Here is a 21,638-nt window from a genome sequence, read left to right on the forward strand (position 1 = left end):
GATTTATGCTGAAAGACTGCTCAAAAGCCTAAAATATGCATGGCAATGTAACATTTTGGAAATCTTAATTCTTACTTGAACACAAAGGTATCTTATTCATTGGAGGTAGACAGATATTAAATAAAAAGAACTTCAAATTGTTTGAATAAAATTCACTTCATCAGCTTAGCTTTAGTCACCTGTTTTTGGTGATGCTATAACTTCATTAACACTCAGCCCTGCTTGCACATTCAGGATATGTTTAACATGACTGAAAAAGTTCAAACTATAGACATAAAACTTAAATGTGGCTTAAGCCACGTTAGCGACAATCGGTGAATATCATTTGGTCTGGCTGTAATAAGCCAATATTCTGGGGAAAAAAAAAAAAAAAGCAGCAACCTTATAAAAAAAATACCACACCTGTCACTCCTTACTTAAAAGGAACTAGATTATTTGCTAGGTAAAGGAACTTCTCGAAAATATTTTCAGGGTATTAGAAGGAGAAAATTGGAGCTTAGACAGCTCAGGATTAAAGGAAGAAAGAAAGTTTTGTATTAGCAGACAGAGAATAGGTACACTGAATGACCACCGAGTAGGTGACACTTCTGAAGAGGAGGAATTGTTTCCTGACAATTATTTAATTTGCTCTACAGAAGGCGTAACAACTGAATGCAGAATATTTATTACACCAGACCTTTGCATACCAAGATCTTAGACAGAGTTGAATCTTTATACCCAAAAACAATATTTCAAAACAACAGAATAGACAATATATATATCATTTTTCCCATACCAAGGCTTATTTTCAAAGGAAAGATAAAATACCTTCTTCATAATGGAGAAGTAAAAATTCTGTGCCTATGGTGAACCTTTTCTCTATCTGTTACTTCAGCTACCACTGCCATTTCCAATAAATGAAAACATCACAATGACTTAAATGAAATAGCTTCTTTTCTGTGTGTGTGCAAACTCCAGTAAAGGAAAACAAATCCCATAGGAGAGATTGTCTCCATGTTTCATTCTTTCCCACTATCTTCCTTTCTCACTTAATTTTAGCATATATTCCCTTCATTCACTCCAACCTGCCTCGCGCAGTCCCATGCCTCCACTGCTTTTACTTTGCTAATTCACTCTTTTAATCCTCACATTCTCCAGTTGTGTTCTTTTTTATACTAATTCACACCAACAGCCAAAACACAATTTATTGCCCAACACTTCCCCATCTATTCTGTTTGCTTCTAATTATGCCTAATTCTTCTCTCATCAAACTCTTACGCTCAGTCGATACTACTTAGCTGAGCCAAACCTCTGTTGCCCAGAAGTCAGTCAGTTCTACAGCTCCCCATCTAAACCAATTCACTCCTGCATTTAACAACCTACACATCGACTTATCTCCTTCAAATCAATTCACCTATTACTGCCCTCATTTCACGTTTTCTTTACTGCAATACAGACCTCAGCTCCCTGTTGACTCTTTCAGGTTTTCAACCACAGTGACCTCACTCAGAGTTTTGGGAAGAAACTCTGCTGTTTGATACATTTTTATTCCACCATCCAAAATATATTTTGTGAAAGCTGCGAGTTTAAGGCATTTCTAGTACACTTTTTCAGGCTGTAAAACCCTCCTAAAAGGTCTTGCTGGAAAACTCCCTGCAATTCATAGAACTGCTCCTGTGAACAACTGCCAACTCTTGCACGGGACTTGCAATCTGGACTTCTCTGCTTTTATGCACGGTTGTTAAATTAATTTAATCTAGAGCCTAGACACTGCTGTGTACCCTAACATATTATGATACCTTCTTGTGTTAAATTCTGTTCCTATATGTAATTATTTAATTTTATTAACCAGTGCTAATAGACAGTAAAAAGTGAGTATATTGGTACAAAAACAATGCTTACAAGAAACATCCATTAACTCTATACTTGAATGGCCGGACAAGTTATATTACTATAGCCTGACGAGAAGAACTTTATTCTTTTATTCACTTTGGAATATCGTGTCACTTTATAAATAAAATATTTCAAGATGGCTGCTGACATTTCTGGAAGAAAAAAAAATTAATACCTTACTGCATAATAAAATGCTTTCACGCTACCAAAAATGAGGCCAGTACTTTGACACACTGTACACCATTACGATAGCATTTCTAGAATTCTGCTTTTTGTAGCTAGGATTTGAAGTTGATAAAGACCTTTAAAGAAGATTGGATCTATTGTTTATGAAAGAGGTATGGGAGTTGTGTTTTGTGTTTATAATTAGAAATAGCTATTAACTTAACTAACCAAAGCCTTAGCAGATACTTGCCAGTTTGGGGAATATGTAATAAGTGTTTGCATACAAATGATTCATTTTTGTTGCTGAGCAATAGAATATAGTTTGATTCACATTGAGAGCCAAAACTACAGATCTCACCAAAGGACTTCATATATTTTCCTCAGTATAATGCTTGTATGTCTAAAATCTTACTAGTTACCTCTTTCTACCAAAACAAGTGATCTCTGCATGTATTTTAAACACCTGTCTTGCTCTACAAATTGGTTTCATACCTATGTAAGATGTATCTGGGAATGAATGACAGTTTTATCTTACAGTTTACAGTTCATAGCCTTGTGTTGCATTATTCTCATTTACTGGGCTAATGTTTGCTGTAAAAATCCCAGCAGAGAAAATGGACAACTAATTGCATTGTGTTTTTTTTTTTTTCTTGTTGTTGTTGTTTGATTTGTCTGTTTGTTTTAATGGACTTCAAAGGAGAATAGCTCTTTTGTCACTGCTGCCACTGGAACTGAGTAAAAATAAAAACAAACCCTGACCTTCAAGAAAGGACTAAACTTTCCAGCCAGAGGAAGCAGAAAGAAACTGCTTTCCCAAAAAAAGACACATGCTGCAGAAGCAATAATTGTCAAACACGGTGAAGGTGATGGACACTTATGAGTCACAGTCACTTGCAGAAGTGAGACAACTCCTTTCCTATTCTACAATGTTCTTCCTACCTGTGATTACTCAAGGTTGGATATCAAGAACTGGTGCTCAAATGTATCGACCAGTCTTTCAACTAATGTTTTACTGAAGATGATTTACAATATGAGCTATTTTGATTTCTCTGTAAAACACATTAAAGATCTGATTTTATTGCTGAAAGTTAACCTGCACTTCTGATACTCAGCCTTATTGACAGAAATGTGAATTTAAACTGAGAACTGTAAGATAGAAAAACAGGGATGGCAGAGATGAGTATTTTTGAAGGTCTCTTTTCTGGTTTAATTTTATCTTGACTTCAAAGTGAAAATGAGAATAAATGTATTCCCTCCTTTCCACCCAGCCTCAAAATTGCAACTTTCTTTACTGGTTATAGAGCCCATACTTTGCTACCAATTTCAGAAACACCTGCTGCAACACAAATGCCTCAATATATGAAGCGTTCACTTTTTAATGGGGCCGTGCATGGGACTTGTCACCAAGGAAACTGGCTCACTGCTCTAATGACACAACTTGAACTGGTTGCGTGTTCTTATTGGAGAAAAATCTCAACCTTTTCTTGTATTGCTACAAGTTAAAACTTATGGAGAGAACCTACATAGATCAGGAAATCTGCCTGTTACCAAGGACTGACTGAGTTTATTTGCAAGCAGTAAAAGAGTGAGACGAGAAGGAAGAAACAAATGTTCTTGACAATGATGGCTCCTCTCTTAGAATGATCCTTCACTACCAGTCCCATTGTTAACTAGGAAGAAAAAGGATGGAAAGTGATGGCACAACTCCTGGGGCCAAATAAAAAAAAAAATATATATATATATATATATAAAAAAAAAACATTCAAAAGCATCTTGATCCACACAGCTCCTTAGTTAAACTGAGCAACTTCCCATCTTGACCTGAGTTTCCTACTCTAAGGAAAAAGGGTCTGCAAAATAATTGTCTTGTACAAACTGGGAGGCCAAGAGTAATCAAGAGCGACTGAAGAGACATTAAACTGTATTTGCATGTTATAACCATGTTAAATTAAGAAATACTAGGTGAATCGATGATTTTATATTTTCACGGTAGGCAATCTGGCATTTTGACCATCTCCTACAGCCTTTTTTATTATCTGCAAAAGGGGGATGGAAATAGACCCATCAGAAAATGTACAGCACATTTAAAAGCTCTTTGTAAAGCCCTTAAATTTGCTGTAACATTGAACATGCCTTTGTTCAACATAATCTGCATTTATTTCAGAACACAGTTCTGAGCGTTGAGTGTTTATAAAGGAAACAGATCTATTCCAGCTAGGTCTGAACAGCAACACACAAGTCCTTTATGGCTGCTACTATCAGTCCACTTGCTTTAAATTACTTCCCCACACACTTTTAAACCACGAAATGGAGAACATGTCTTGTACATGTGAAGGTAACAACATACTACATCCTCTCCCTCATATGTTTCAACAGTTTTCCATACAAAACATCAGTATTGCCTGCTTTAACATTGTTTTCTCATCCAGCATTAAACATAAGTTCCTACTTCATTCAGAGTCAACTACAAAAGATCAGAAGCCCTCAAATGCTTCAAGGGCTGACTGAGAAGCATTCACTTCTAGTCCAGCACACAAGACATCATTCCTTTCAGAGGCACTGCACTGTAGAGGTCACTCTGAAGGCACAAAAAAAAAAAAAAAAAAAAAAAAAAAAAAAAAAAAAAAAGACCAAAATCTACTTGATGGAAATATGCTCATTAACACCTATTTTTGAGGCCCGTCGAACAATTCATAGGAATGAACTTTGCAAGAAAAGTCTCACTGTCCTTATGGAGATGTTAACCAATATAAATCAAGGTATTTGAAAGTGAAGTTGATTTTTTTCCCCTTTAAGGCAAAACTCAATAATGAAGACAATAAATACAATACATGAAACCTCTCAGTGTTATGGAACTGCAGTATGACATAGCAGTTTTATTGTGCATTACACCAAGAAAAACACTTTGAGTTGTCTTAGTCCTGGAACAATATAACACTGAGATACTTCAGTAGGGTGAGTTTAGAAGGATGTGTTTCTGTAATACTTTCAACATTACCCATAATCTGGGGGAGAAAATTATTTCAATTGTACTCTGAGTACTGATAGGCTTCTGCTGAGGATTGCCTCAAAACTGAAACAGTAAGGAAGCGCAAGTGAAAGCTTCCTTTATGGAAGCTTTCCATTCCATTCCATTAAGGAATGCAGAAAGCAAGAACACAGTGAGACAACTATAGCTTTCTAAAAACAATTGACTCCAAGTATTTTAGTTGTAAATTGTCACTGAAACATCCACATAAGAATAGTACCTTTTTGCAATAGAACTTCCTGCATTATCTCAGCATGGTAATAAAATTTTAGATACCTAGGATATTTTTATTTCAACAATCATCAGTGCTTGGCAACAGTTCTATTGAAAGATAAATATTGTATAATGTCTCTACATAGTTTGATGAGTAGATCAATCAATTAACATGGCAATAAATTAGCTTCATTACCATGTTTCAGGTATTATGAGGTGCTTTACTAATTAAAGTCACATATTTAAGCAAATGCTATTCCCAGACTGTTCACGTAAATTGTATTCCACTTTATCAGAGTGCTCGCTTACTATTACAGACCATGCCTGAGATTTGCTAAAGAGATAATGAACTCTTTCAGTGCCAAGCTGGTAACATAGGCTGGTCTTCAAAGGATGTAATCAGGTAAAAATCTGGCCACTGGCCACAACAGTTTAGAACCTATTACGTGAATACTATCATTTACTCTATTAGAAGCCACATATATATATGTACAATAGCTTTAATAAAAGTGTCATGCCATTACCAACTCTTTTTTTTTTTTTTTTTGACAAATTAATCTATTCAGAATTGCATTTTAAAACTTCCTTACTTCACACAGATATTGTTTGGCAGTATTTCAAGGTTTAATTATTTGCTTTTGAATGTTACTGTTTATCAGATAAACACCTGCACCACCAGCAGAACACTGGGGCTGCATATAGCATGAATTCCATGGACAGGACATTTTGCTGTCTTATTACCAAATGCCCCAAGAACTTTCTGGCTGCAACTGCAGACTGAACATGTGCTACAGAATGAGCAAAACAAAATTCCAAAATAGAATCATGCTAATAGTATTTCTCAAATCACTTATGCAACTGAAGTAATCCCCTGTTATCCCCACACACACAACTGATGCAGCAATGCCATGTCTCCTAACTACATCAACTCAGTGACTACTCATCACTCCCGTAGTCATATCAATACCTGAAATCCAAGCTAACATTTTCTTCAGAATAAAATCATAAAATAAAAACTTCACTGCTGGGTTGACATATTTGTATGTATGTGTGCAGGCTTTCGTTTAGTTAGGTTAGATATAGACAGCCTGGAATTCACTTAAGAGAAGGGATTCCTATCATTAAATGAATAGACTCTGTGTTAACTACTATTTCTGCTATTTTACTTACATGATACAGAAACACAGCTTACAATTATTTTGTTTTCTCATAGGAACATCTTTTGTAGCTTTTCATCCAGAAAGACTAGTTAATTAAGTGCTTTACTGCTGCTATAAATATATTATTATCAGTCCAGCTAAGAAAGTCATAAAGGGAGAAAATAATTGCAATACTTCAGAAACCTCTCAGTAGCTATAAAACTGATTTCCTATCAATCATAAAGTGAGAGAGAGAACACTGGAACATGGCATAACCAGATAAGATTGCAAAAGACATTTTTCACCTCACTTCAGATCGAGATTTAAAGTCCTGCAAAAGGAAAAGATACTTAAATTCTCTAAAACTTAAGGCAAATTAAGTTCCTTAAACTTAAAACACTTAAAAAGTGCCCATATCTGCTGTATAATACACTAACCTCTCTTGAGAAACAAAGGTACTGAATGAAATATAACTGATAGACAAAATATTTTGAAAGTAACTTTGAAAATGTGAATTTTCAATTTCAACTCAGATTCATTATCTGTAGGAACCTTTTATGCTTGAAAGCAACATTTTAACACTAGCAGTATTGTAGAGCAGGTATCTTTTTCTCTCTCGTACCTTTAATATACCAATTTAAATGCTCTCAATGGTGATGAGAACACTGACAGTTCTAAGTGAAATAAAGATAAGAAACCCAACAAGACAAATTCCTCAAACCACACAGAAAACATCTATTCTTCCACATTTGAATTTCGCAGCCTGCAAGACCAAAACCAGATACTTGACTTACCACACTGTTCAGTTCTAAATAAATATTATAGCAATATTTACAGGGCAACTTCTTTGCTCTAAGTGGCTGACTGGTTGGTACTGAAGTTCGCCTGACAATTCATACCCATGATCACTCTACCATTATCAGAACTTTACCTTCCAGAAGGGAGGAAACATTTACAAAATGAGAAGGAAGGGCAGAAATTGTGAATTTTCGACAACTTAGCATAAAAGACAGGTGATTTAAAGACAACCAACACAAAACAAGCAAGGAACACAGATTTTGCTATTAAATAAATAATGTCATCCAGTGAAACGAAGACAACATATTTTTTGAACATTATAATCTTCTAATAATCATTGAGAACTGATGACTGCTCTGGTGTTCAAACACATCACATAGTCAGCAGTTTGTAAGGACCTACTCTAGCCTTTGTTTTCTGATGATTTAGTGAGTTAGTTCTCTTTTCCTTAAAGCGTATGTTTGAGCAACTACCAGGAGAGAACAAGTGTCCAACACTGTATCTCAGAAGAACAAAGAAATAATAGCCAAGAAACTCTTTTAACATGTAGCTGTAGCCTAGAAAGTTAGATAAAATGTAAATACTTGGCACAGCTGATCTATGAAAATACTTACAAAATTGTATCTACACCATTCGTGCATATGTTTTAATACAAACATATGCATTGTTAAAGCAATAGAGTCAACCAAGTGGCACTATTCTTATTTGAATAGCATAGCGCAGCTAAAATGCCTAGTATGTGTTTTAGTAGTTTCATGCTGTTTAGATTTTTGTTTGTTCATATGTAACATCTGTTTGACCAGCTGTTTATTTAACTAACTCTTCTTTGTGCAGTGTTTATATAAAACACAAATCAAGTTAAAATAGCAGCCTGAGATTTTGGGAATCACAGACTTACAGAGTATTTAAGTACTTCTGGAGGTCTCCTAGCCCATGCCCCTGCACAAGCAGTGTCACCTAGAGCAGCTTGCCCAGCACTGTGTTCTATCAGGCCTTGAGTATCTCCAAGGCCAGGGTGTCAAAGACTTCTCTGGGCAACCTGTTACAGCACCACGTCACTTTTTCTTTTTACTGTAAAAGCTTTTTCTTACATTTCTTCTATTTCAATTTGTGCTTATTATGAGGATAACAGGAGGAAAACCTTCACCTTCTGAGAAATACAGAAGCCACTCAAAAATGAAACACTACAACATTCTGTTGAGTTTGTTTTTAGAACTTCTTACAGCTTTTTACATACTTGAAATCATATAGTCTATTACAATTTTTATGCATAATAATTTAACCTTAAAGACTTAACTACATGTGTAGGAATTGTGACACTTGATTCCAAAGATATATATACTTATATTCTTATATAATACATGCATTTTCAAAGATCTAACTTGTGTGATATTTTCAGAGAGACTGATAAAAATGTGATTAAAACACAAGTGTACTTGTTATAACAAGTTTTATTTATCTGTAACATACCAAACATGAGCGCAAATAAAGTTAAATTTAAGTATCAACAGACAGGGCTTCACCAGCTAGCAGATGCAGCAACCTAATTCAGCAGTGCCAATTCTTGATTTAGGTTTTGCTCTGCATGGACTCCAAAAATTTAAGTTACAGTGTCAATTTTATTATTAAAAAGAATGTATCATTCAGCATGTAAACAGACAAATTAGCAGAGACAGAATCTCTTATTTACATTGAGACATAAAAGTGGACTATAACGGAAATTATTTGACCAAACTTGTGACTGAGCTTATGCACCAGTAAAACTGAAAAAAATATACAAACCAAGATTACAAATAAAATTGACATCAGAAAGAGTACATTAATGACAGTTCACAGATAAGGAATCAAAACCAATTACATTACTTTGATTAACCACTAGCATTTCATACAACAATGAAGAGAACTGCTAGCAAGCTGATTCAAATCATTTTACTGCAAACTGTTAACTGTATCTGAGTTTCAAAATAAAATTAATTTTTTTCTTTGTAACAGTGGCAAGCTATTTCATACAGATCAATCAAAATGTTTTGCCTCATCAGACCTGTGCCCAATTGTATGAAATTACTTCACTCAAGCTGGGGAAAAACCCCAAAGGAACAACTCACAACAAAAAAATATTTTGCATATTTCATCCAGTGCGTAATAATCACTGGTTTCAGTTTTAAAGATAATTTTGTTTTGTGTTCACCACCATTGTATTCTAGGAAGGAGATGAGACTTAAAGTGATTAATTAAAACTAGGCTTGTAATTTCTGTCAATAGGATTCCTAATCAGACAGAACCTTTATCAGATTTTTCATTTTCACTGAAGTGTGGTCATTTGATTTCACAACAAGAAGAAACTCTTTAAGACCACTTTTTTATTATTTTATATATTTCTTTACTTCCTAATAGACAGATCTAATGCCACAAGGGCTTTTTTTGCATACTAAGACTAACTTTTTTCTCCCAGACTGAGGTACCACTATTCTCTGTAGCAGAGTTCAAAGAATAATATCAATGCGAACTCTTTCATTAAAAAAGATGTAACCCTTCAGGAACCATACAGTTACAAAGCATAAATTCAGTAGATCAGAATTATCATTTGTATTTACAATGTTTTATATTAAAATATTACTAAAACTAATAGAATAAATGCAGGTACAAATGTTACAGCTGAATAATTAAACAAACACTTCACAATATCCAGCATGTTCAAGGTCTCCTGTTGATGAAGCTCAAAATCCAGCAAGGAAAGACAATACTGGAGAAGTTGGCAACACGAAGTAGAATAGAAATACTTTTTCTTACTTACCAGTTGTGCCAGGTTGTGAAACTCAAAAAATAAAGGACATTGACAATTCAAATGATAGCCTAGCTATGATGATACTGTGATACTTTCTAAAATATGGTCCATCATTGTCTGAAAGATCTATGTATTATTTAAATAATTTTGTTGTAGCTGTATAGAGCCTGATATCTCAGTAGAAATATGGATTGGGAAAAAAAAAAAAAAAAAATCACCTTTTCTGCTGTAGATATAGTTATTTTCCTCAATGGCTAAAGTTCCTTTCCCAAATTCCACTAACATTCCCAAATAAAATTATACAGTCTAGTTAAGAGAGAATGCTGACAGATCTATGACTTGAGAAAAAGCTCCAGAGAAATAATTCACCAAAGTGAATACAGAATCACACAACCATTTAGACTGGAAGAGACCCCCAAAATCACCTAGTCCAACATATACAAACAGAACCTTTTTGCCATATCTGAATACGAAAGAATTTTCTTTAGCTTTCTATAATCTATTGCTTCAATGTGTTAAGAATTATGAAATTGCCAAATGCAAAAAAAAAAATAAATAAATAAATAAATTGAAGAATTAAGTAGTAGTCCTCTTGCAACTTGTGTTACAATATTATCTGAAGATACTTAGCATCAATGCAATGCATCACATTGGTATTTACAAAGTGTTGACAAAAGGCATTGACAAATCTCCTTGAACAAATTTCTTTCTTTAAAATAACTGCCTTGTTTAATACACAAAAACATGAGATCTAAATTCTATTTACACACTTGTAAAATGGCAAAGATCAACTTTCGGAAAGCAAGTTCATTGTTTAGGACTGAGAAACAAAGGGAAATTGTATTTAGAGTCTCTCAGCCTCTTTCGTTAAAAGTAGGAAGGGAAAAAACACTGTTCTTGAAGTATCACTTTTCAGTTTCTTTTAATCATCTTACCATTGTTAGAGAATAATTTGATTGCAGTATTTTTTTTATTTTGCTTTGAAAAGTAGTATAATTGCTTTTACATCATTCCTATATTGTCTCAGTTTATGAACTCACAGAATTATAATCTCACATAAACCACTATCATTTTGGTAAAAGCATGTATATAATCCATCACAGTTCAAGTAACGAACTGCTGCTATGGACATGTTTTTCATCAGTTAAGGCAAAAGCTTCAAATTAATATTTCTAACTAGAGTAGCCATTGCATTTCCTAATCTAATAGCTTCTGTTTTAAATTACTGTCCACTTTTCTCCTATTTTAATATTTGTTTTGTTGCTGTCTTTATGAACCATTGTAATGCTAAGATAAAGATCGCTACTACAGCAACTCAATGTATCCTTGGAAACAAATCATAATTTACTACCCCACATGGCTCAAAATTTAACTTCGTTCACAAGTTTTTCCTTCTCACTGGTTGAGGAGGAAAAACTAACTAGCCCTAACTTCCAGATGTTATTCTGCATTACTCCTTGTCTGTGTGGAACTCAAGATTATTAATTATAATGAACAAAAGAAACAATGGGAACTTAAGTAACAATTGTTAAACCTCTATGTAGATACCATTGAGAATTTTTCTTGCTCTATATCTAAAACAACAAATTATGAAATGAAGTTGACATGGAATTATCAGTTCACTACTTCACACAGCTATAATTTACCATCTTAAAAATAAATATAATTGGAGAGGAAAAGCAAAAAATGTTTGATTTGAAACTTCAGTCACAAATGTATTCTGTACTGTCCCCCCTCTTGTTTAAAAACAAAATACAGCATGATACAGTCACTTTAAAGTGACTTAACAAATTGTCATTTATTGGCCTCTCAACTGGAAGTACTCAAAACCATTTCAGTCTTTACAGCCCTTAGTAAGATTTTACACAATAGATTCTTAAGAACAAGAAAAAGGTAAGTCTCTTGAGATATTTGCCTCTACAAACACTGTTTTGGTATTTATGACAACCACCTCAGGGTGTCTCCTCAAATTGATTTTGACTTTTTAAAATCCAGGAAAAACTGAAAAAACGAGTGCCACAAAATCTTAGCATTCTTCCATTTATCTATTACAGTTCTAATAAACACAGCTGTCCTGAAGTTAAGTTTAAACTTGAAAATCTAAAACCCTGGATAAGGCCATCAAGTAGTACAGCTAAGTATGTATGCTTCTACTGAAACATACTGATTTTAAATGGGTCTTGATTCTGCAAATTGATCCATCCATGCTTGCACAGTGCCTGCGTAGAGGCTTTTGAACAGCAAATTTAATATGGCTTACTAGGTATGAATAGGTATTCATAATTTTGCATTAATATTACTTAAACAGCTCTAAATATCATTTACAAATAAGGAACTGTTTATAGCAAGTGATAAGATTTTAACAGATGATATCCTGATATGATTCTGTATCAAACGGTTTGCTTTCAGATTCTTAACAGATGACTGTGTTAAACTATTTCTGGACGTATTCAGTGTTAACATCAATGAAGTCAGAACATACATCAGCAGATTGCAAAGTTCAGCTAGAAAGAGTTCAACAGCTTGACTTTTTAATTTGGTAAGTACACTAACAGTGATCCACCCTCAATCCCCAAAATAAAACTGAACACAAAAACACAAAACCCACACAAACAAAAGCAAAACAAAACTTAAAAAGCCAAAATAAAAGAGAATCAGACACTTTTGAAAGCTTTACACAGTGATTTTTGTTTAAAACTACCATTTAAATAAACAAAAATTAGTATATATATCATATATTCCTTTAAATATTACAAAAATGCTCAAAAGCATTTATAATCTGAACAGGTGCCTTCTATTAGAAAAGCACTTTTTTTTTTTTTTTTTTTTTTTTAAGATTTGGTAGATACTGGCAGTATATTTTAAATCATGATGAAACAGGCTTAATACTTGCTTGACTACTTGACAGATACTTACACAAAAAAGGGCATCAGCTGAATAAGAGTCTCTTTTTTGGGATTGGCTGTGAATTCTGGCACAGTTTGAATAATTTTGTTCATTACATTCCTTAGGTAATTTTGTAGCTGTTTGCGTCGCTCTTCTACAAATTTTGCATCCTAAAAATAAAAAGGAAAAAATATAAACAGTGCAAAGAATGTTTTGGTTTTGTTTTCCAATTCCATAATGTCACTAAATAGTCCTAATAAGTATCAAATTCAATCTTCTGATGATCTGTATATAGCATGCCTATACAAATATGTTAGCAATATGTAAAAACAAATCAGAAAACCAACACCTTGACTCCGCACTTGACAAAAGAAAATCACACAACCTAGTAAAAACCCCTTATCATAAAAACACCCACTGATGCTGACTTCTCTCCTTGGCAGAAGGTCTCTCCTACGGACTAAAATTCTTTTTGTAGTAGTAGGTCTCCAGAAGGTACTACAGTCTTAGCAAGACAGTGCGTAACAGTGCAACAGAGTCAGTGGCCATTTATGCAATCTCTTTTGAGATCCCAAACTACTAGTCTTTGCAGAAGGAAATACCAATTTATCATTCCCACAATTTATTCATAATTCATACTTTTCAGAGACTGGGCACACAAACCCCCAAATGGGTTCATATTTCTCTACATTTTTTTATTATTAATAAATCATTATCTTACAGAATTTTTATACAGTAGATTGTTTTTAAGGACTATATCACAACTCCAATAAAATTGTTTTATTGATGTTCCTATGGTACTTTAGATCTCAGTATTTTATAGGATATTGGCCCTGTTAAATAAAATAATTCTATATACTTCACATTCTGCTGGGGGACTTACAGATTAAAAGCCTAATAGCTAGCACAGCTCCCCATATTCTGGAATTTACATCTAACTTAACTTCCTGTGAGGATTCATAATTACAGTGAACTACAATATAACGTCTATCCATATATCACTCTCACAGAGGACTACAAAGGTTTCCAATGAAACCAGGTGCTGCCTGCTTTGTGTGGAAGCCAGTAAGTTGTATCTCAGAAATGCAGGCACTCTGTTCACCTGGTATAAATGTCAGAGTATGTTCTTTAGGCACAAAGCCAAAATTATTATTAGACAGTTAAAGCTCTCAAAGGAAGACTATTTTCTACAAAATTTGTCTGTCCCACCTGTGTTATTTGTGTAAGAAATACTATTGAAATCATTTTTTTTTCTTGCAAAAGAAGTGACAACTCACCAACAAAACACCATAGATGCATTTGATATGCTACTAAAGAATTTCAGTGTATTGAAAAGGTTCAAGCCATGCAGATCGGAAGGTTATTCCTTCCTTAGGTTAAACAAACACATCATCAAAACAGGAAAGCTCCTTAGAATTCAGGATGATCACTGTAGAGTTTCTAGAACCCTTACTGACATTTTCTTCTTATCTCTCATTAGAAGTTAGCAGGAACAGCAATATTTTTAAAGAAAGAAGAGAATGAATCTGAATGACATTTCTTAGTGCAGTACTTCATATTCATAGATTTACAACAATTACAATGTTAACTAAGGTATGTTAGCAAATATTGGCAACCAAGACACATTCTACAAAGGCTTAAACTTATTTTAAGCTTCAATGTGTATTTTCTGTCTGATAACCATATATATGTTAACATTTTGGAATTTTTAAAATTTTCCATTAGTGCAGCAAGCAATCTACTCAGTTTAGCCATGGCTTAGCTTAGACGAGCCTTTCACAAGTGGTTGACATTTCCACCATTGTCGTTATCTGAGTGTAGGATTAAAACAACATAACAGATTTTTAATTCCATTAAAATCAGGGACAAATTATCAACTGAATTCATTATATCAACTGTTTTCTTAATCATTTGGGTAAAATGCTAAATTAACAGAAACTGACACAGGAGGACTCCAGTTGCAGTGCTTATACTCCATAGATCCTGTTTCCCCAGACTAAAATCTCTGAACAAACACATACCATCATCTTAGCATCCCTTTCCCAAGTTATGGTTATAAAATACAATGTACATAAAGGTATTACAGAAATACTATACGAATCCTGTATATTAAAAAATAACCCCAGTTATGATTATGTAAGGAAGTCTTTTCTTCTAGTCTTTTATTGGCAAATGAATATTTAACAACATGTAATTGTAATTACTGTAAGGTACCACTGAAGACATTCATCCTTACAGGTTTCAAAAAGCTAGTCAGTGCTCATCTTCTTTAGTTAAGCTCACAAAACTTCAAAATACCTTTTGTTCCTTCTATTTTCTAGATATGAACTCACATTGATGTCCAATCCTGTTTGACATTCTAATGTTACATTAATGCATGGAAGAATCAAGATCAGTACAGAAGTAAAAAACAAAACAAAACCCCACAACTATGAGTTATACAGTTTGCTATTTCTTTTCTAACAGTCACAATGTTTTTCAGCAACAGTTTACTACACACACATGCACACCCCCCACACAAATCCTGCAGCAAATGCTTCTGGTATTAATTGTTTCACTGAAAAATGAAGAACTGAAGAAGCTTGAGAACTCTTGGAAACCAATACTTAAAAGAAAAATCTGCACTGTTGACACTTCATGCAATGCACTCCACTGTCACTCCCCAGCCGAGTACAGTTACTGCTCAAAGGAACAGAGCAACAGCTTGCTTGCGCCCCACCACACTGATGAAGTCTGGACAAGAGTGCAGAACAGAAGTCTATACAAGCTGTTGGTTAACGTTAAAGCAAAAATTGTAATATGTGGTGACACATATTAGAATAGAATGAAATGCTAATAATAAATAAAAACAACCCTAATGCAATATTTTAATAGATAGTTGATACAGATTTTTTTCCCCCTCTTTTCACTAAGATTTGCATTCCTATTGATTCCTTTGCCTAGCTCAAGAAGCAGCCTTGCCTTCCGTATCTTTTCACTGCAAAGGTTTCAAGTACCACATTGCCACGTTGCTAGGGACACTGATTTGCTACTATCAGCTGCATGAGGCAGAAGACATCATAGGGTGTCATGCAGAGGAGATCTCAAAGAAGAAAACCTTTGTGGAACAACTTAGTTCTGAAAGCTTCAAGTACAGGAGTAGCAGTGATGTTTGGCCTGGGAGGCCGTTCCAGGTTTGGTGTGATCCCTTTTCCCTGATCCTGACTGCATATAATGGACATGTAAGGAGCATCACTTCGCTCCAAGAGCCTGCTCCCAGCACAGACACAGCCTCAAGCCTTGAGTCCTTCCAAAGAACTGGCCTCATCCCCCACAGCACTTCCTTGGTTCTCCTTTTATCAGGTCACTCAATGTTGTTTACAAGCCCTCAAGAAAATCTCCGTTTTACAGTACTGCAATCATTAGCGGTTCTTCAGTTCTTAAGGTTTTTTGGTCACAAATCCTCAGCAACAGTATTTGCAGTGAAGTCATTGCAATTATGTCAAAATTTGCTCTTGTGCAGAAGCTGCTCTCTTTTAGTCCCCCGTGTGTGCTGCACATGTATTTAAACCAACGCATTCTCTTTCTCAGGCAGGACCACTTGGTAATAAACACAGGAGCAAAATGCTGAATATAGGTATTTTATATCACTTATGGCTAATGTAAAGAATCTCATTAACTAAAGATAATAACTGCACAAAGCAGTTTTTTAATTAAACTGCCAGAACATGATTGGGGAATGCATTTTTGCTGTTTACAGCTAATCCTATTAGGGCTTATAATATAGCTGTTTTTCTGCCACTTATTCAAGTGAAATAAAGAAAGTCTCAGGAGTGAAACTCAGCCTGAAAACAGTTTAAAAATGCTCCTTTAGCCTGATATAAAAACGATCTCCAAAACCAGTACAGAGCAATCTCTACCACAAAATTCGGTATGTGTACTGTTGCCCACTATTCTCACCAGAAGCAATGTAATCTGGGGTCAAAACAACGCAGCTGTAGGTCTGTACTTTGTCACCACATGTGTGTGGCACAACAGCAGGTTGGCTACTCAGAGGAATTATTTTGCCATTGTTACTGCCAAGTAGCAGCAGTGATAAAGAGTTCTTGTCACAGAGTAGTAAATAAAGCAATTGATAGCAGAAAAACACAATTGGTTCAAAGCCTGGCCAGCTTTTTCAGCCTCAAATTATAAGAAGGTAACTGCAACCCTCTTTTCATTGGACCCAGTTATCTGCAACTCCTACAGGACATTCTTATACATTTTCACAGCATTCAAGGTTAATTTTTTGGAAAATAAATGCATGTATTGGAAGACAAAGTAACAGTACTAAATGAAGGTACACATTTTCTCACTGAAGAGAGATCTTAGTGACATGGCTAAAAAGGAGAGACCTGCCCTCAGAAATATGGATGGTACTATTACAAGGATCAAAACTATTTTCTGAAATTTAGGTAAGAGAAACATACAGAAGAAATGGAAAGGGTAGGATGAATAAATAGGAGGTCACAGCCTTACGACAGGGAAAAAGGATTTATTTCTTGAATTGCCAACCTAGTCATTGAACCAGTTAGGTTATGAAAGGAAGATCTTTACTTTGCCTCATCAGTACCTTAAGAAGTCTTTTTAATTGTAGGAATGCTTTATGAATTTTACCTGTCTTTACCACATGCATTGCTTAATTTTAAGAGACAGCACTAACAGAAAACCAAAAAAATGCTATAAAAATAAATTTTTTGAATAATTGCACTGATTTTTTTTTTTTTCCCAGAAGCACATACCAAAATGGCACTAAAAACAGCTTTCTACAAATTTGGTTCCTATACTTTCAAGAACTGTATCTGTTTATAGAACACAAATTATACATCATTTGAAATTATTACAGAGAAAAAAACAGACGATTCTATAATAAGCTTTTCTCCATTTCAATACAGAACATACTAGATCCTTCCATAACCACTCTGGGAGCACTCATTTTCAAGTACTTTCCTGAGCTAGGCTTAAAGTAAGTCTTCCTGTGAAGATATCTGAACAACAGGCTCCAGTCTCACCAACTGTAAAACCATGAGGCAAGACTAGCTGGCCCTTTCAGTTCTTATAATTCAATTCGGTGATAGACTGAATGTGCCCTCCAAGCTTAATTTGTTAATTTATTTAGAAAGAAATTTAACTATTCCTTGTATAAAATAGCTCCTACCCTATTCGTGATAAGCCCCAATCCTTGAGCCCACAGCACTAGAAGGTGCAAAAGTGTGCTCAAAGCAGACAGGAGCTCTGCTTTTAAGATTTAAGATTTCATCAGAGATAAACACTTTGCACTCACATAACTTCGGTGCAAGAAATTATTTACGGACAGCTACCGCTGTTCTTAGTCAAGATGCTGAAACTGTCTTAATACTCTACCTAAGAAGCAGCTCTGATCTGGCTGAAGAGAAAACCTCACATATTCAGTGCCACTTGAGTAACAATCCATGAAAGCATTTGGCATGTAAGAAAGGAACCAGCACTTGTAGGGATGCATTGTCTGTAACCATAATCCATTTTCCTTCCTATTTGATTATGAATCTTTCTGACCGTGTTAAAAGACAGGATGATATGTAATACAGGGACTTAATTATATAAAAAATATGGACAGATTCTGATATACGTCTATAGGGCATCTTGGCCACGTGTACCACCCATTTATGTAAACTTACACTGTAAACTAATTAAATTAAATTAACAAATGGTTAAATGAGACCTAACATACCAGCATGCACCTTCAATTTGTTAGCATATTTTCAGAAAAATAGAACTACCTATACGTTCTCCACAAACCACTCTTAAAATGACTTCCTCGCCCTCAGTTCAAGAGCACATACCTTGATTAACAGTCCACAAAACTTCAGTTAACAAGCAAAAAGGCTTCAGATTGCAAAAGCATCAAAACACATCTGGGAAACTACACTGCTCTTACTGTTCAATTTTTAAATTAATAGCACCCAAAATATTTTAAGAAATTATTTTTGACTGAGAATTTTCCAAGCTTCTACCCTGGCAAGAACTATACATTAGCAAACTACTAATATCAAATTACAGATTTCTAAGAATTAGATTATACAATGGAAATCTTACAGACTTATCAAATATTAGAAGATGATGTTAAGCTATAAAACTAAAAAGCAGAGCCTTACAAATCATATTTTCTATTACTATTTTGCAGGTTTGGTTGTTGGTTTTTTTTCATTTTGTTTTGTTTTTTATTACAAGCCAAGTTCATTCCAGCTTGCAGTTTAAATTGTTTCACACAACTGCTGGTCTTTCAATACACTGTTAGTATGTAGCAGATGGCAAAACATTGATATTCTTCATTATTAATGGGACAGCTCACTTAAGATGTTTCAAACATTTTCCATGGGCTGTTGAAAATGGTATGATTGCCATGGTTACCTGCCATGATTTAGGGACAGATAAAACACGTTTATATTGTGGGTTTGGTGCTGCTGCAATCAATATAAAATGCACTGCTTCCAATGTTCTGAACACTAGTTATCATTTAACTAACCTATTGTTATCATTGGGGAAAAAGCACAGCCCAATCCAACTCCATTAAAATAGGAGGAAATATAGCTTTGGACTTCAATGAGAGCTGCATCAGCCTCTGCCAGAGCACACCATGCATCCCTTCCTAAATACAGCTAACAACAGTGCTATTCAAAGATGAGCCCATAAATGCAGAAATAAACTCAGGTTATTCTGGTGTAGTCTAATATTTTTCACCACTTTGGTCAACCAGTCTTAACCAAATGATTGTATCATTTTTTGTTTTGAAGACACCAAATTGCACACCTCTAAGTGAAGATTGAAATAAGAGGCTGAAATGGGAGCTAAACATTCAATTGCTGAGTCATCATCATGACTAAAAAATAGTTAGATTACGATGATTAGTTTTTACATTAACTGATATATTTGCAAAGGTCACAATGAAACCCAATTTGAATAGACCTGTGCATGTATGTCCTTCAGTAACTACTGCATGAAGAAACAATTTTACAGAGGTACAGCTTCCAATCCTAAATGTACCAAGCACTGCCATATTGCACAAAAAGCAAAATGATTGAAGTTACATGAAATTAAAATCTCCATCCTATTTGTAACGCCAATTTCTGTATGGCAGAATAAGGCTAGCATTATACAATAACACATGGGAATACAATGCATGAAATTGCCAGAAATAACCATCCCACTGTGTGACCTTTTTGTACATTTACTGTTCAGTGGAGCCAACAGGAGTTCAAGGGGATAAGATACAAAGAAGGAATCAAGGAACTGTCACTTCTGAAAATAAATCTTTCTTTAAACAGAGATTTACTACATAATTGTAATTATTACTCTGTTTCTCCAGAGTAGTTGATACATTTCCACCTCTAGCTGTGGCTTTATTTTATTGATACCAGAAAGCAATCCTTGAAGTTAAATCATTTGAAAAAGGCATTGCCGCTACAGATCAGCAGCAGCCATGCTGAGGGCAAACCACAGCCCTGGTGATGCCCTCAGCTGGGCCCAAATTTACTTGGAGACATGCCACACTCATTAGCATTGCTAATTGCTTGAGATATGGGATGTCCCCTGCAGTACTCCGCAGGGCTGCTCAGTAAGGAAACGGTTGCTTGGTACTGTGTCAGGTGCTTCTCGGGTCACCAAAAGAGCTGCAAGCTCAAGCTATGCCTTGCAAGTATGGTTTTTGTTTGTTTGTTTGTTTTTAAATTATTATTATTTTTTCTTCCCCAAATGATAATTTCTGAAAAAAAGCTTTACCTTTTATTTTGAGCAAGGGGGTACCTTATACATCACTACGTTTGACCCAACTAGTCATATTAAGGTTCTGTCTGTGCTCTTGGAATACATGTACAGTGGTGCTCTATTAGACCTCCTATGTGCAGGTCCAGAGAGCAAGCATCTCAGACACATAAAAGTCTGCTTGGACAGAGGAAACTCCCCAGGTCCTGACAAAACAACAAACAATCCTGTTTTCTTAAATTCCTTCCCAGTGCAATCCCAGAACCTTGACCTTAAAATACCCAGTATTTTCAACCAAGCAGTATCATCCAGCCAAATTTTCTCAAAACCAGATTTGAGAAAAAGAGTTTAACATGAAAAAAAGAAAGCTTGAGAACAAAAGCAGAACTGATCCCTTTTTATCACTGTACTTAATTTCACTGCTAGAAGCACTCAATTGATAACGTTATTCTAACAAAATCCAGGCTCATCTCAATATTTCATTATTTAAAGGCATAAATGCCCACCATGTGTCAACTTGTCATGGAATCAACTGTTCATTAAAAAGCATCAATAGAAAACTGTAGCTTACAGCATTACCCCTAGGGCTTATCTTCCGCTCACCTATTGAACAGGGAAATTGTATTTGTTTTCTCCTTACAGCAAGTACATATCAATCTACTCTGCATTTTTATTCAGGAGCTTCTGGAAGCTACCAAAACAGTTCATGAAATTGAGATCCTTTTCTTCGCTAGCCTATACTGCAGTAATAACTATCAGCAACATTATTTAAAATACATCTCAGTTCAGTGCTTTCTCCCCATTGCGGTTTTCTTTCCTCATTTCCTCCTTTTATCAGGTTTGAAAATGCCCCAAAGACCAATAAATAAGACATTAAGAGAAACCGAAACAAAATCCCCCCCAAAAAAAGCATTAGAAACATGGCACAAACAGTGCTTAGCGTACAATATCGTATAAACAAGCTTATAGTGATGCCTTCCCTCAAAATAAAATA

At 34.9% G+C, this 21,638-nt stretch overlaps 1 protein-coding gene across 1 annotated transcript in view; it reads right to left on the reverse strand.

The window, feature by feature from the left end:
- Positions 1-21,638, reverse strand: part of SNX29 (sorting nexin 29) — a 134,757-nt gene that overhangs the window by 20,473 nt on the left and 92,646 nt on the right. Inside the window, exon 20 of the mRNA XM_084295801.1 lies at positions 12,917-13,056. Within this exon, the coding sequence (XP_084151927.1) occupies positions 12,917-13,056 (140 nt within the window). The remainder of the gene's footprint in view (positions 1-12,916; positions 13,057-21,638) is intronic.

Source organism: Netta rufina (genome assembly GCF_964035555.1).
Source record: "Netta rufina genome assembly, chromosome: 15".
Lineage (NCBI taxonomy): Eukaryota > Metazoa > Chordata > Aves > Anseriformes > Anatidae > Netta > Netta rufina.